Source organism: Myotis daubentonii, chromosome 1 (assembly GCF_963259705.1).
Source record: "Myotis daubentonii chromosome 1, mMyoDau2.1, whole genome shotgun sequence".
Classification (NCBI taxonomy): domain Eukaryota; kingdom Metazoa; phylum Chordata; class Mammalia; order Chiroptera; family Vespertilionidae; genus Myotis; species Myotis daubentonii.
Window position 1 is genome coordinate 45,418,453 of NC_081840.1, and position 16,250 is coordinate 45,434,702.

General features: G+C 50.6%; 1 protein-coding gene and 2 pseudogenes across 5 annotated transcripts in view; 1 reads left to right on the forward strand and 2 right to left on the reverse strand.

Moving 5' to 3' along the window:
* Positions 1 to 970: 970 nt before the first annotated feature.
* Positions 971 to 5,334, reverse strand: LOC132235502 (G-patch domain and KOW motifs-containing protein-like; annotated as a pseudogene).
* Positions 5,335 to 5,379: 45 nt separating this feature from the next.
* The window catches only part of PARP16 (poly(ADP-ribose) polymerase family member 16), a 31,848-nt gene continuing 20,977 nt past the window's right edge, over positions 5,380 to 16,250 (forward strand). For 3 of the 5 annotated variants that reach the window (XM_059697895.1, XM_059697903.1, XM_059697922.1), the window contains exons 1-2: positions 5,404 to 5,478; positions 6,048 to 6,241. In XM_059697895.1, coding sequence (XP_059553878.1) covers positions 6,068 to 6,241 — 174 coding nt within the window. In that variant the 5' untranslated portion in view covers positions 5,404 to 5,478; positions 6,048 to 6,067. The other 2 variants (XM_059697912.1, XM_059697931.1) reach the window with 2 other exon arrangements.
* Positions 14,053 to 14,555, reverse strand: LOC132235498 (interferon-induced transmembrane protein 3-like; annotated as a pseudogene).

The window sequence follows — 16,250 nt, forward strand, 5'->3', positions numbered from 1 at the left end:
TCTTGCAGGTGACCTGCCAAGGGATGGAACCCGCAACCTTGGCAAATCTGGACGACACTTACAGGCCAGGGCTGCCTGAGTCAGGACTTTAAAGGCCGGGAGTATAGGGGCGTCTTAGGGAAGGACCTCAGGAGAAGAATCATCAGCTTCTGCAGGTGCATCCCTCGGAGTCGTGGTCTTATTGCCAGTGGAAGTGGTGTTCTTGCCATGTTGTGAGGAAAAACAAATTTCCAGAGACCCACCAGAGGGGGATGAGGCTTGGTGACAAAATTTATTCGCGAAGTAAAATAAGTTCCCCAATGTCCCATCTCTGTCCGTCTCACCATGGAAAAGCAGAGCCCGAAGTGTGCAGAGGTCCCGTGCATTTGGTGAGCGTTTGGTGAGCTTAGCTTGTGCTCCTGCTGCGGTCTGTGGCTTTGCTGCTGTCCCGCCTGGAGTGTGGAGTCTGCACCGCCATCAGCCATGTAGCTACTAAAGCAACAGAGAGAGAACATGCAGGTCGTGCAGGTCGACAGCAAGAGAATTTGTTCACTAGATTTATAGGATTGGGAGGCACCAGAAGTTTATTCTAAATCACTCCTAGTCAGTTTCCCAAATTTCCCGGGCTTGCATTGGCTCCATACCCCCCCCCCCCCCATCTTCCCCGCCCCTCGTTAGACTGACGGCCTCTCCGGCCCAGCACCGCCCCCTGCGCCATTTTTACCTTATTGCGCATGTCCTCCCCGTTCCCCTGCCTCCCCTCCCCCCATCCAGTAGCGCTGGGGAAGGGCGGGGAGCTAATCCCTTTGGAGGGACAAAGCTGGGGTTCCCTGGGGTGTGAAGCTGTAGCTTCCAGGTGAAAGTCTCCCCTTGGCTCCCTCCTGGGAGCGCGCCCCTGCTTTCCCTTCCCCCTCCCCCTGCCTTCCCCGCCCAGGCAGTGACCATTAGCTTCCTCACTCCAAGCTCCAACTGGCTTCCTTTACCTCTATAACTTGTTTCCTAAGCCCATTTCTTCTGTACTTATTTATCCCTTTTATTTGACATGGTTTTTATTTTCCACTAACTGCTGGCAAACGCTAGCTGTGTGCCCAGCCTCCCTTCTGGTCTACCCATTGCATGCCCTGCCCGTCCCAGGGCTGCACGGCAAGGGCAGGATGGAACAGTGACCTCCCCCTTCACAGAGGCAGGCTTCTCACTCTGTACAGACTGGTAACTGCCCGGGGAAGGGAATGGGCCGCTGGGTCAGTCTTCGTGTGAGTCAGTGGGGCCCATGGATTCGAAAACAGCATCATAGCGAAGCTCCACCAGCCCATTCTCTCTCCGCAGCTGAACCACAGCCTGGCTCTGCTCTGTCCCAGCCCAGCAGGTGGCCCGCCCTTCCAGCTTGTGGCTCCAGCACCACCATCACCCGTTTGCCCTGGACCTTGGGGATGAGGGTCTCCAGCATGTCCCCCCTGACGCCTTCCAGGACCTGGCCTTCATCTGACCAACATACACAAGTATCTGGGTGGAGGACATGTTCGGTTATCATCTTGGTGCTGTAATACTGACCGCGCTAGTACCGTTTGGTCACAAACCGCACATGCAGGTCCCTGTGCAGCCGGTGCTGACCCCTGGAGGCTGCTTTCTTACTCTTGGATGGAGGCTCCTCTTGTGGGTCTGGAAGGTGTTTCAGCTTCCTCTCCTCAGCTCCCCGCCGGATGGAAGGGTCTGGTCCCTGGAAGGCCTTCTGCAACAAGGCTGTTCTGTTTTGTTGCCCTGATGAGGGAGTTTTGCTCACCTGGCTGGGCTCCAAGAAGTGCTTGTCATATTCCTGCTGGGAGACAGGACACAGGCAGTCCTCACTAACAGTCACCACATGGCTCCCCTTGGCCAAATGAATCATGGCCCAGACATTGTCAGGGTCCAGGCCTTCCACCTTCCCATAGAGCAGTGGTTCTCAACCTTGGCTGCACATTAGAATCACCTGGGAATCTTTTTTAAATCCTGATTTCTGGGCCTCATCCTCTGGAAATCCTGTTTCTTTGTTATGGGATGGGGGCCACAACATTAGTAATGAATCTTTTTAAAATCCTGATTTCTGGGCCTCATCCTCCGGAAATTCTGTTTCTTTGTTACTAATGTTGTGGCCTCACCCCATAACAAAGAAACAGGATTTCCAGAGGATGAGGCCCAGAAATCAGGATTTTAAAAAGATTCATTACTAATGTTGTGGCCCCGTCCCATAACAAAGAAACAGGATTTCCAGAGGATGAGGCCCAGAAATCAGGATTTTAAAAAGATTCATTACTAATGTTGTGGCCTCACCCCATAACAAAGAAACAGAATTTCCGGAGGATGAGGCCCGGAAATCAGGATTCTAAAAAGATTCCCAGGTGATTCTAATGGGCAGCCCAGGTTGAGAACCACTGCCCTAGAGGCTTCTGTAAGGGCCAGAACGAACCACCACAGCTCCTCCAGGCACCAGTCCTGAGGCTGATCTTCCTTATCCTTCTCTTGCTTCTCACCTGGGCTCGGTGGGTGGTGGGGGCCTGTGGGGGCCAGGGCCTGGACCTCAGCTAAGTTGGTGCCCAGCCGAAACCCTTTAGGCCTCAGTGAGTTTGCATGGGGCTTCACCACTTGGTTGAAGGTGTGGCCGATGCCCCAGCCAGGGTTGCAGCCCACACCCTGCAACATGGCCAGCCCGTAGGTCTGCACAGGGGCTGCCTCGTAATCGGCGCCTTGGGCTCTGTCTGGGCCCAGGGTTCGCTGCCGGCCCCTTTCTGGTGGGTGCACTTTTCTGGATCATGGGGTCAACACCCGCATTCTCTCTTTCTTCCAGAGACTTCTTAGAAACCTCAGTGAGCTCCTTCATAGCCTGGGACAGCATCCCATCCCCAGTGGCCACTATATCTGTGGATGGGTCAGGGGCCTGGGTTGGTGGCTGCCTTTGATGGTCATTCTGGATCAAAGGGATGGCAAGTTCCTGGAGGCTTCTGAGGTATTCACACTCCTTAACTTCCTCCCTTCCATGGTCTTCAAGCAATCCTTCTCTTCCGGAGCTGCACCAGGGTTGTCTCCCTGGTTGGCCAGCTGTCTTTGGGAGGCCTTACTACTGAAGCTAAACAAAATTGGGTCAGGAGAGAGTCCCGCCGGCTGCAAAACACTCTCTTCAGTGTCCACCATCTTTGCCCCTCTTCCCAGGCTGGTCTCCCATTTCTTTTAGGAATTACTTTTTCAACCTCTAGAAGTTACCAAGTATGTAAATGTTCTCTTACAGTTTGGATCTTGGCTCTGAATTCTTTCCTAGCCGGAACCCAAGTACCGAGGTTGCTGAACCCAGGTTTGGTCTGACCGCACCTACAACAGGTCCACCAGTCCATTGTGTGGCCAGGAGCCAGGAGTCAGGCTGGAGCAATGGTAGAGGTTGCCTTTGTTCAAGAGTTTAAATATGAAATCTTCTGGCACTTGCAGTGGCCATGCCTACACATTTCCTTTGGCCAATGCCCTGTTCCCAGGTGTGACTAAAAAATAATCACCTTCCCACATCACCCAGACCTTACTGGGCATACCTCTATTGTCCAGTCCCTTCCTCCAGTGATCTATTGGGAACAGACTTGGAAAACATTAATGTTAGGGCCGCCGAAGGAGGTACACAGAAGGCTGAAAGGGGTAAAGAATTATGAATTTATTAGTCATCTGGAAACCAGATGGGCGGAGCCCTAAAATGGCATCAGCATCCAGCTATGGGAGTCAGAGATTTTAAAGGACTCCAGGCTGGCTTTTTTCCGCAGAGAATTCTCTGGGCGAGTCTGGATCCTGGGCAAGTGTGGAGGGGAAAGTTACTGGTCTTACTTAGCAAATGGAATGTGGTCTAAGCAAAAGGGAATGTTGGTTGTGAAATGATCTAAAGATCACTTTCCCAGGGGAGGGGACATTGATTGGATTATTTGATCAGAACTAACAGTTGACTGTAGCTTTCTGGCAAAGCTATATAAATGGCATGCCTACATGATCTAGACTCCCTTTTATTCCTTTCCTGTTGGTTAATAATCATGTTATTGTAACAGTATCAGTTCCCAGGCCTCCTGCCCCATTGCTGGAGGCTCTGCCTTTCTGGGCGTGACCTTCAGCTCTTTGGGTACATTAGGACACTTTTTAGAGCTCTGGACCAGTCCAGGCTTCAGAGCAACCAGAGGTCTGACTAGCACTCCTGGAGCAGCCAGCACTCAATGCCTGGCCTGGGAAGCCTTGTGGTGTCTGGGGATCCAGTCTTGCCCAAAGCCATACAATGCAATGGCCTAAACCAGTGGTCAGCAAACTCATTGGTCAACAGAGCCAAATATCAACAGGACAACGATTGAAATTTCTTTTGAGAGCCAGATTTTTTAAACTTAAGCTATATAGGTAGGTACATTGTTATTAACTTAATTAGGGTACTCCTAAGCTGCCCTTTGCTAAAAACGTCCTCAATATGAGGGGTTGACCTCAGCGAACATACCCCCACTTCTTCTAATGCCACTTCTTCAAAATAGACTCGCCCAGGCCAAAAACCAACTTCTGCATCTGGGCCACGAAGTTTCAATCGCACTGTACGTGCGCGCCCACATGTGGTATTTTGTGGAAGAGCCACACTCAAGGGGCCAAAGAGCCGCATGTGGCTCGGGAGCTGCAGTTTGCCGGCCACTGGCCTAGACCGCCTTTCCTCAGAGACCAGGGCCCAGCTCAGCCTGGATGCAGGAGGGGAGGTTCCTCCCTCAGAAGATGCTGGGGTGTGGGGATGTGGGCAAGTTATTGAGGGGCTCTTGATCCAGGAATTAGCAATGGCCTGTGATTAGATTTCCATGCGACCACGAGGCCGAACTTTGGGGTTTTCTCTCTAACAGGGTTCTAAGCTGGGAGCGGGGATGGGGCTCAAGTCCCTTCCCCCTGTAGTCAGGTCCATCTCCCCAGGCCCCCTTTCAGAGCGGGCTCCAAAGGAGGAACTTGGCCCGCCTCGTCTGAAAGGCCAGAAACTTAAGCAACGCCGAAAATTCTGGAGGCGGAAAGGCAGAGGGAGGGTCGTTTGGTTTTCAGATCTGGGTGTGAATCCCAGAGACACCTGGTCGGGCTGTGGGACCTTGGGCAAGCGCTGCAGCACTCGGGGACTCCTTTTCCCTGGGTGATAAACGGCCCCTTTTGTGTAACCAGGTTTGGAGGGAAATCACCCAACAGGGAGGCAGTAGGTAGGAGCAATTCCCCAGGAGAGACTAGTCACAGCCCACGGAGCCGGGACAAAGGCAAGGCCAAGGGCGGGTCCAAAGGGCGCCTGGGTCGGTTGCTGGTCCCGGCTTCTGCGAGAATGGCACGCAGCAGCTTGGGGGTGTCCGCGGGGCCGACACCTCGCAGCCGGGCCGCTGGGCTGGCGGAGGGCGGGCACAGCCGGCACCTGGGAGGGGCGGGCGGGGAAGGGGCGGGCCGGGCCGGGCCGGGCTGGGCGGAGCGCGGAGCCGCACCGGGAGCGCGGCGCCGGGAGGGGAGGTAGGCCGAGTGCGCGGGGCGCCGAGCCCCTCGGGCGGGCAGGGCTGGCGAGCGGACTGTACCGCCGGCGGAACGCAGGCGGCGCCCAGGGCGGCCGGGCGAGCGCGGGGCTTCGGCGGGGCCGGCCGGAGGCGGGACAGGAAGGCACCGGCGGCGCCGCGCGGGGAGGGGTCTCTGCCCGCGGTCCCCTGGGTGTGCCCCGGCCCCACGCCCTGCGGAGGACGCGGGTCAGCACGTTCCCGCCGTTGTGGGCTCATCCCATGTCACAGACCCTCCTCCAGGGCCGGGACCACCCCCCCCCCAGGCCCCATTATCTCCAGCCCTTCCCACCCCCGCCGCGCTAACCCGCGGCCCCTGACCGGTCCCTCCTCCACCCGCCCGTCTCCCGGCAGCGAGCGCCCGGCCGGGACCCCCGTGGGAGACACTCGTTAGCACGTTCTCACCCCGGCCATCCCGCCTAGCTCCACCCCAGGCCTGGCGACCCCAGCCCCCTCTGGCCCTTTGTCCCCGCCCAGCCCCGCGCTGACCGCAGGCTCCGCCCGCTCCTGAGCCGCCGCGTCTCCCCGCAGGCCGGGCGCCGCCACCCAGGATGCAGCCCGCAGGCTGGGCGGCCGTCCGGGAGGCGGCGGCCCGCGACACGCTGGCGGCGGACCTGCGGTGCAGCCTGTTCGCCTCGGCCCTGCAGAGCTACCGGCGGGACTCGGCGCTGCGGCCTTTCCCCGCGTCCTACGCCCGCCACGACTGCAAGGACTTCGAGGCCCTGGTGAGTGTGCTCCCCCAGCCCCGGCGCCGCCCGCTGTTTCCCAGGCCACGTGTCCCGTGGACCCGGTGCGTGAACACGACAGCCCCTAGACTTCATTTCCAGCCCGGCCTCCGGAGGGTTTCAGTGAGCTCAGCACACTCCCAAGGCCTCATGTGGACACTCCCCAGGCACCCTGGGCCGCTTCCTCTTGTGAGTGACAAGTGACTTCCAGGAGTGGAGAGGGATTCAACAGGAAGGCCTCCGCACCATTTCCTGGTGTGGCCAGCAAATGGGTATTGATCTGAATCACCGGGCTCAGCCAGATAGGAAGTTACTCATCCCTTTGCAAACACACACACACACCCCAAAAGTAACCAGAGCCGACCCCATACCTTGATCTTCAGATGAGGTAACATACGGGCAGCGCTCTTAGAAAGTGGAACATCGAGTACACATGTGAGCTGTTGTGTCTTTGATGATTCACAAGGCACTTAATTTCTTGCAGAGTTCACTTTAGGGTCAGCATTCCAGATACCAGTTGTTTTTGTCATTCAGATGTTTGGAATTGCCTAGAAAAATATAATTTTCCAAAGTTGATTCTATAAGACATAGAAAATTGAAATGGTCTATAAGTCATTAAAGACACTGAATTAGTAAATTCACTCAAAGAATATTCCAGGCCTACCAGGTTTCCTTGGTGAGTTCTACCAATCACTGAGGTAATAAGTAATTCCAGTTGTGTGCAAATTCTTCCAGAATATTGAAAAAGAGGCTAGTATAACCTTGATCCTACATCTCGATAAGAATGATACAAGAAAAGAACATTATAAGCCAGTATACTCATGAGTATAAATGTAGAAATCCTCTATAAAATATTAGGATCCTGAATCCAGCAATGTATACAAAACAATTCCTCATTAACAGGTTGGGTTTATTCCAGGGATGCAAAATGAGTTCAACATTTGAACATCAATTAATGTTATGAACCACATTAACAGATTTAAGGAGGTGTTTAGAATTATGTCTGATGAGGTGGTCAGGGTTGGGTTCCCTCTTTGCTTTCACTTTCGGGATGTAATAGGACAAAGGCCCAGTTTCCTGCCTCCCACATGGTCCATTGAAATCTAGGCTAGGAATGTGTTGAGGGCATCGCAGGCCTAGGCCACTGTACACGATGTTTCATGTTCAGGGAGGTCAGAGAAAGATAAGCCAACTGACTTTCCCCACAGTTTGTTCTGCAAATTGAGATGTTCAGTTTTGTGAGTTTGTGATATCAGAGCCTTGGGGGTGACATACCTTTATTTTGTCGATAGATTTTAATGGAGCCCTTGCTGTGGGCCAGGTGCCTAGGATGCAGGTTAACAGTGTGCTCAGCTGGACTGTGGGGTAAGCCCTATGCAGGCAGACCTCGGAGATTTTGCAGGTTCAGTTCCAGAGCACTGGAATAAAGTGAGGAAGCCCAGAGCAGGAACCCTAATCCTTGGCACTGAGCTGGGGTCAGGGGACACCAACAAAGAGCAGTAGCTGAGATCATGCTGGATCCCTAGGGGACATGGAAGATTCCAGGGAGCAGAGAGGAGGAAAGTGCTATTCTAGGAGGAGTAGCAGGACGGGCAGAATCCAGGAGCTCACGGGAAGAGCAAGTCTGCATTTTAGTGGGACCGTTGTGGGGAGCAGGAAAAGGTGAGGCCAGCCAGAGCATGCAGGGCTTGGCATGTCCTGCCAAGATGTATAGATTTTATCTTTTTTATTGATTTTTAGAGAGAGGACGGGACAAAGATAGATAGATAGAAACATTGATGAGAGAGAGGAACATCATCAATTGGCTGCCTCCTGGACACCCCTACTCAGGATTGAGCCCGCAAAATGGACATGTGCCCTGACCAGGAATCGAACTCAAGACCTCTTGGTTCCTGGGTCAACACTCAACCACTGAGCCACACCAGCTGGTCCAGGATGCATTTGTGGTGGTAGGGTAAGAGAGGGATCTGTTCAGGAGAAGAGATAGGAGTCTGAGGGACCACACCCACCGAGATGGTGCCCCACAGCGCATATCATTAACTTTTACCAAGAAACATCCAAGTTGATTAGCATGCTCAGCACCTTCTCTTCCTGCTGGAAGGGCTTGCTGGCAAACAGAATCAGATTTGTTTGATGAATATGGGATAAATGCAAAGGGAGCTTTGGAAGTGTTTCGATTTGTTTATGCTTTAAATTTTTTTAATTATGCAAGTAATATATTCTTGTTATAAAAAATTCAAATGCTATCAATCAAGTAAAAGTTCCTGAGGCAGGGGGTCCCGCGGGGGTGAGGTCGACGGAGTCCTTGCGAAGCATGCCCGACTCCGGAGACTGGTTCAAGACGCAGATCTGATTTTATTGTTTAAGTACAGCGACATATATAACATTCCAGACCAATCAGAAGTTTACACCATCCCTAGAGCAACCAATGGTAGGAAAGATAGGATACTATGTAGGGGCTCTAGGGGGCTTACTCAGGCAGGCGCTGCCACTTCCTGATGTGCTGAGGAAGCTTGTAAGGCGGAGTGCGCTCACGCCATTGCATCTGCCACTGCACTGAGATAAATCTCCTGAGCTCTTCCCACAAGTGCCCTTGATAGAGCTCACACTATCTCATGTTCCTCCTGATAGGTTATCAGTGCTCTCAGTTTGGGGCACACCCTTGCTTCCATACCCATAATTCCTTAGGAGAGCTTCAGAGAGCCCCAAATAGTCACCTCTGGAGGGACAGACTGTCCCTCTCATGGGGCTCATTGTGCCGCTGGAGAAACACAGGCAGATTCTTACCAGGCCATTCTGTTGCCATATTCCTTATTGCGCACCATTGTTAAGGAAACTGGTCCAGGCCAGACAGAGTCTTGGCTGCCTGGAGTCATGGCTTGAAGGAGCAGTTACCCAAGAGAAGGCCGCTCCCCAGGCAGGACCTGGTATGACCTCTGAGAGCATGCCCATGTTCTTAGATAAACACACTTCAGGTTTCCTTTTGCCACAGTTTACATGAGTTACAGAAGAAAATGTGGAGAATTTGGCATCTGGACCTGTATCTGAGTCAGTGATTAACTTTGAAAGAAAAGGGAATGAGGTCTGGATTCGTTCTTCTGGATTATTTTGTGGTTACCTGAAGAAGGAAGGTGTGGGCTCTTAAAAAATCTTGTATTTTGCTGTAGTGGGTTTGACTCAGTAGATGGAGCATCAGCCTGTGGACTGAAGGTCCAGGGTTTGATTCTGGTCAAGGGCACATATCTCCGATTAAGGCTCCATCCCAGGCCCTCTGATCGGGGCATGTGTGGGAAGCGATTAATCGATGTGAGTGACATCAATGTTTCTTTCTCTCTGCTCTCCCCCTCCCTTCCACGCTTTCTCTAAAAAAAAAAAAAAAAAAAAAAAAAAAAATCAATGGAAAAATATCCATTGGAGGATTAAGAACAACAACAAAATAAAGCACCTCCATATTTTTAAAAAGTCTATAATTTTTATTTGTTAAACTAAAAGCATGTGGAAGTAATGTGAAACAGTGTATCATATTTAACCATTTTAAATTAATTTTCTCCATACTACAAGGTGTCATTGCACACCTATAGCACATGTTGCAGTTTCAAAAAATTAGAGCTCTGGCTTGAATTACTTTATTGATTATTGCTTTCCTGAGAATGCTCGCTGCTAAACCAAACTTGCATGGCTCTGGCCCTATCTCTCACACTCCCTAAAGCCCCAAATCATCTCTCAGGTGGCTTGTTTTGAGGATATTTTTATTCTGAGGCAGCACTTCAGTTTTACACGGGAGGTCTTTCTATTCCCAGTGCCTGGCCTGGGAGGTGCTTATCAGATGTTTGAGGAATCAAATTGGGTATGCACGATTGCCCAGATGGAGGGTTTCTGCTCTTGTTCCTTGAACAAGGGTTGGCTGAGCCCTTATTGGTCAGAGAATCAGTAGCATTCTTGGGATGCCCTGTAGCCCTGACCATTGACCCTCAAACTTCATGTTTATTTTTTCCCCCCTAGGAACTCCATGCCCTGGTTCTCCATTAGCCTGCAGATCCTTTCTGGGAGTGGGAGGTGGGTGGTAATGGCTCCTTTATATATATATAAAGGATGTGAGAGAAGTACATCGATTGGTTGCCTTCTGCACGTGCCCTGACCAGGGCCTGAGCCGGGGAGGAGCCTGCAACCAAGGTACATGCCCTTGGCCAGAATCGAACCCGGGACCTTTCGGTCCACAAGCTGATGCTTTATCCACTGAGCCGAACTGGCTAGGGCGGCTCCTTTATATTAATTCCAGGCCCTTTCTACTTGAAAGTGGGGTTGAGGACCAGTAGCAGCATCACCTGGGAGCTTGATAGAAATGCAGAATGCCAGGTCCTCCTCTCAGACCTACCCAATTAGGATCTGATTTTTTTAAAAAATTCAATCTTTATTGTTAAGATTATTACAGTTGTTCCTCTCCCCACCCCCCCCCCCCCTATAGCTCCACTCCACCCGGTTCCCAACCCACCCTCTGCCCTTACCCCCCCCCCCACACACACACTGTCCTCATCCATAGGTTTGCAATTTTTATCCAGTCTCTTCCCGTACCCCCCACACCCCTTTCCACCCTGAGAATAGTCAGTCCACTCCCTTTCTATGCCCCTGATTCTATTATATTCACCAGTTTATTCTGTTCATCAGAGTATTTATTCACTTGATTTTTAGATTCACTTGTTGATAGATGTGTATTTGTTGTTCATAATTTGTATCTTTACCCTTTTCTTCTTCTTTCTCTTCTTAAAGGATATCTTTCAGCATTTCATATAATACTGGTTTGGTGGTGGTGAACTCCTTTAGCTTTTTCTTATCTGTGAAGCTCTTTATCTGACCTTCAGTTCTGAATGATAGCTTTGCTGGATAAAGTAATCTTGGTTGTAGGTTCTTGGTATTCATCACTTTGAATATTTCTTGCCACTCCCTTCTGGCCTGCAAAGTTTCTGTTGGGAAATCAGCTGACAGTTGTATGGGTACTCCCTTGTAGGTAACTGACTGTTTTTCTCTTGCTGCTTTTAAGATTCTCTCTTTGTCTTTTGCTCTTGGCATTTTAATTATGATGTGTCTTGGTGTGGTCCTCTTTGGATTCCTTTTGTTTGGGGTTCTCTGCACTTCCTGGGTTTGTAAGTCTATTTCTTTCACCAGGTAGGGGAAGTTTTCTGTCATTATTTCTTCAAATCGGTTTTCAATATCTTTCTCTCTTCTTCTGGCACCCCCATAATTCGGATGTTGGTACGCTTGAAGCAGTCCCAGAGGCTCCTTACATTATCTTAATATTTTTGGATTCTTTTTTCTTTTTGTTTTTCCAGTTGGGTGTTTTTTGCTTCTTCGTATTCCAAATCTTTGACTTGATTCTTGTGATCCTCTAGTCTGCTGTTGGAAATCTGTATAATATTCTTTATTTCAGTCAGTGTTTGCTTAATTTCTAGTTGGTCCTTTTTCATAACTTCGAGGGTCTCACTAGATTTCTTGAGGGTCTCACTAAATTTATTGGCGGTTTCTAGAACATTCTTGAAAAACCTTATAAGTGTGGTTTTGAACTCTATATCCAGTAGTTTGCTTTCCTCCATTTCTGTCATTTGTGACCTGTTTCTTTGTCTCCGCATTTTTTATGCTTCCCTATGTTGATAGAGTGGTTTTCTGTGCTAGGTGTCCTATAGGGCCCAGTGGCTCAGCCCTCCCCAATTACCTGAGGTGGACACTCTTGGTTGCACCCCTTTGTGGGCTTTGTGCACAGTCTTGTTGTAGTGAAGCCTTGATTGTTGTAGGTATCACTGGGAGGAATTGACCTCCAGGCCTATTGGCTGTGAGAATCAGCTGTGTCTGCAGTGGGAGAACTTCTGTGCTGGAGACATCCTTCTGGGGCAAGACTTGCTTCAGTGGGGCTTTGGGCTCACTGAGTCTGCCCCTTGAGTGTGTCCCTTATGGATCTGAGGAGTTGTAATCTGGATGCCCCCCTCTGACCACTGGGTACACTGGCTCTTGGATCACTAAGGAGGTGCTAATTTAGCCCCTGCCTGAGGCTACCCAGCAGGAGCTATGGAGAGATCTGCTGATTCCTCTTCTTTGTTTGGGGTTTGGAGGTGCCCAGATAAGGCCCAGCTGTGAAGCAATGTAAGCTGCTGTGGGACCTTGGGCCATCTTTTGGAAGTTCTGGGTCTCTCTGACACAGGTGCAGTTTGTTAGGTAATTTTCAGATTGCAAAGGGCCAGGCCTTTCATATGCAAAAGCCTCTGAGCACAGCTTGGGTGGGGCGGGGTCTCAGGGGATCAACAGGGCAGAGCAAGCAGCTATGGCTGCTCCTCAGTCCTACTCTAAGAGGCCTCCCGTCTCAGTGTCCCGGTATCGCTGCAAGCACCTCTGAGAGAAAGCCGCCCTCGAGTTCCGTCTGATGCCAGACAGTCCAGTTTCTCCCCTTATGAGTCTGGGTCCCCAGAGACTTGCCCGGAACTGGAGTTCAGAGCAGTCGGGAGCTTGTGTCTCCCTCCTGATTGAAAAAGACAACAGTGTCCTCAGTTGCCAGCCCTTTCCACATGTGCCACCTTACCTCTGCACTTTACTTCCGCACCTCCTCTGAGTCTCAGTGTGCTTTTCTCTTTCCTTCTAGTTGTAGAATTTCCACTCAGCCAGCCTTCCTGTGGTTCTGGATGATGTCCGTTTTGTCTTTTAGTTGTATTTTTGAAGTGGTTGTGCGAGGCAGCAATTTCCAGTGTTTACCTATGCCGCCATCTTGGTTTCTTCTCGGGGTCTGATTTTTTTTTTTTAAATATATTTTATTGATTTTCTACAGAGGGGAAGGGAGAGAGATAGAGAGCTAGAAACATCGATGAAAGAGAAACATCGATCAGCTGCCTCCTGCACATCTCCCAGTGCGGATGTGCCCGCAACCCAGGTACATGCCCTTGACCGGAATCGAACCTGGGACCCCTCAGCCCGCAGGCCGACGCTCTATCCACCGAGCCAAACCGGTTTCGGCAGAGTCTGATTTTTTTAATTGGCATTTAAAAAAATCAATTTCTCTAATTGATTTTAGAAAGAGAGGAAGAGAGAGCAGGTGAGAGAGGAACATCGCTTTGTTGTTCGATTTATTTATTCATTCACTGGTTGCTTTTTATATATGCCCTGACTGGGGATCTAACCCACAACCTTGGCATAAGGGGGTGACACTCTAACCAACTGGGCTACCTAGCCATGGCAGGATCTGCAGTTTTAACAAGTCTGAGAAGCATTTGCATCTAGCCTGCCCTATTCCCATCCACCATTTGGGGGTGGGGATGGAAGGCTGTACTGGCTCTCCTGGTTTTGGTCTCTGGCTTGCTCTCTCTGGAGAAGCTGACTCTCCGATGTCTGGGTTAAAGACATGAATCAACTCCGCTCTGTCCTAACCTCAGGGCAGGCCTGCCCCCTCTCCCCTCCATGCCACCCCCTACATTGTCCAAGCAAACTCTCCCTCATCCTTTAAGACACAGCTGGAACCTCATTTTATTCTCTGCCTTTACCCCCAGCAGTTAGTAGGAGTTCTTCCTCTGGTTCCTTCACAATATTATACATTTGCTTTAATAAATAATACTATGACAAACATCCTTCCACATAATCATTGTTTATATCTCTAGTTATTTCCTTTTTCTTCTTCTTTATATATCTAGTTATTTTCTCAAGGTAAATTCTGAAAGGTGAAATCACTGCCTCAAAGGCTAACAGAACTTTCTAAGGAAGGCTTTTGATGCTTATTTCCAGGTTAGAAATGGAATTGACATTGACTGAGGGAGATTATTCTTTTTTTTTTGGTCACGCACAGGTGCACTTTATTAAGCTCAGCTGCAGACAGGTGTGTGTACAGGTGCAGGGAAAGGGGTGGGCGCCCGGGCAGGGCCGGCAGGGGGTGGGGAGGACTCGGTCTTCTGCTGTGGCGGCGACTAGAAGCCTCTGTTTTGCATCACGGCATGAATGACTCCCGGGAGCACCAGGACCAGGAGAACAGTGAGTCTGATGGTGAGAACGATGCCCAGGACCACGGCCCAGATGTTCAGGCGCTTGGCGGTGGACGCATAGCTCTGGGCCCCAACATGTCTCCCACCATCTTCCGGTCCCTAAACTTCACGGAGTAGGCGAACGCCACGAAGCCCAGGCAGCATGTGTGGAAGAAGACGGTGTTGAACAGGGACCAGACGATGTGGTCGGGCACCACGGTGTCAGTCTGGACCTTGACCACGGTGGGCATCACAGGCCCTGGGTTCTAGGGAGCCCCCAGCACAGACACCTCGTGTTCCTCCTTGAACATCTCCGGTTTGGGGAGCATGTAGGGTCCCAGGTGAAGACGGTGGATGCTTCTCGAGGCAGAGACTTGAGCAGTCGGGAGATTATTCTTTACAAGGCTCTCAACCTTGGCTCACATTGGAATCACCTGGAAAGCTTTAACAAACACTGCTGTCTGGGCCCCACCCTTAGAGATTCTGTTTTAATTGATCTGAGGTGGAGCCTGGGCAGTGGGACTTGTTTGTTTATATTTGCAGAAAATGTCTAGTTTAAAATTTTTTCTATTAATTGATTTGATCATTTTCATGAGCACCCACCTACTGGTAGTGAGGAAATGATAACAATTAGATTTAGTTCAATCAATAAGTATCAATTTAGGTTCATACTTGGTATTTCAAAGTAAAGTTCTCAGTCTCTAGGTTACCTTTTTACTTCCCTGCTCTCAAAGATGATATCTGAAGAGGGAAGTGGAATATACAGATATGACAAGATATGGATACAGACATAGATATGATGTGATGTGACTGGCGGTGAGTGTGTGTGGCTAGGAGGATTCCTCAGCCTATGGGATGGTGATGTGGAGGATCCAGGGGTGGGATTTTCCAGTAGAAACCACCTCCTCCCTTCCCAACCATCCCAGAAGTGTATGCCGTTCCTCTACAGATTGGTGAGCAGTAGAAAGGCACATTTGATGAATAATAATAGTATAGACCCTAACACTTATTCAATGCTGATAGCCCCTACCACTCGCTGGGCACTGTTCTGAGCGGTTTCTATGTGGAACTCATTTCATCTTCCTATCAGGTAATCAGTACATGTGCTGGGAGCAGACCACCCTCCAGCTCCCAGGTGTTGCTAGTGTGTAGCCAGGGTGGGGACTCCTCTAAAGGATCCCCATGATGACCTCTTTTGTGAAGAGTTCTCCTGTAAAGTAGACTCTCACCCCAGGCTGTTTTAGTGACTCTGGATTGTCATACCTTAGCTTTGGGCAAAGCCAGGTGCACCTGTATGCAACTGCAGTGTCTGCCTTTCCAGCCTCATCTTGGCATTCTGTCGGCTCCATCCGTCCCTCTGACCCACTGTTACCAGTGTCACTTTGGTCCTGAGGCCGGTGACCTTGGCTGTCCCTTTGGTTCATTTCCTACCAGCACCTCCACCCACATCTAGTAATTATGACCTCCGGCATCTTCCTAGACAGGATTTTGATTTTTTTTTTTTTTAAATCCTCACCCGAGGACATGAGAGGGAGAGCAAGATATCGGTTGCCTTCTGAATGTGCTCCGACCGGGGACTGAACCCACAACCCAGGTATGTGTTCTGACCGGGAATCAAACCAGCAGCCTGTCGGGGCACAGGACAATGTTCAACTGAACCACAAGGATTTTTTGCAGATGTTCTCTTTCCTGCTGCCAGCCCTTCCAGGACAGCAGTGCTTATCAGCCAAGCCTGGTGATAAGAAGCACCTGTGGCAACTTCTGTACACAGATTCCTGGGCCTCCTCCCCAGGAGAATGTGATCTGGGTGGTTGCAAAGTGTCTGCTGGGATGGACTGTCACCGCCCAACTCAAAGCCAGGAGGTTGAATTGTCTCCTTCCAGAGTCATCAGTCCTCTCCTCTCTGCTTCCCCTGCTGGTTCCTGCCCTTGGTCTCTGTCATGCAAACCACCTCTTTCCTGAGAGACTTCCTTTCTTAAACCTTGGACTGCCCAGCACTGCCCAGCACTCAGGCTCCCTGA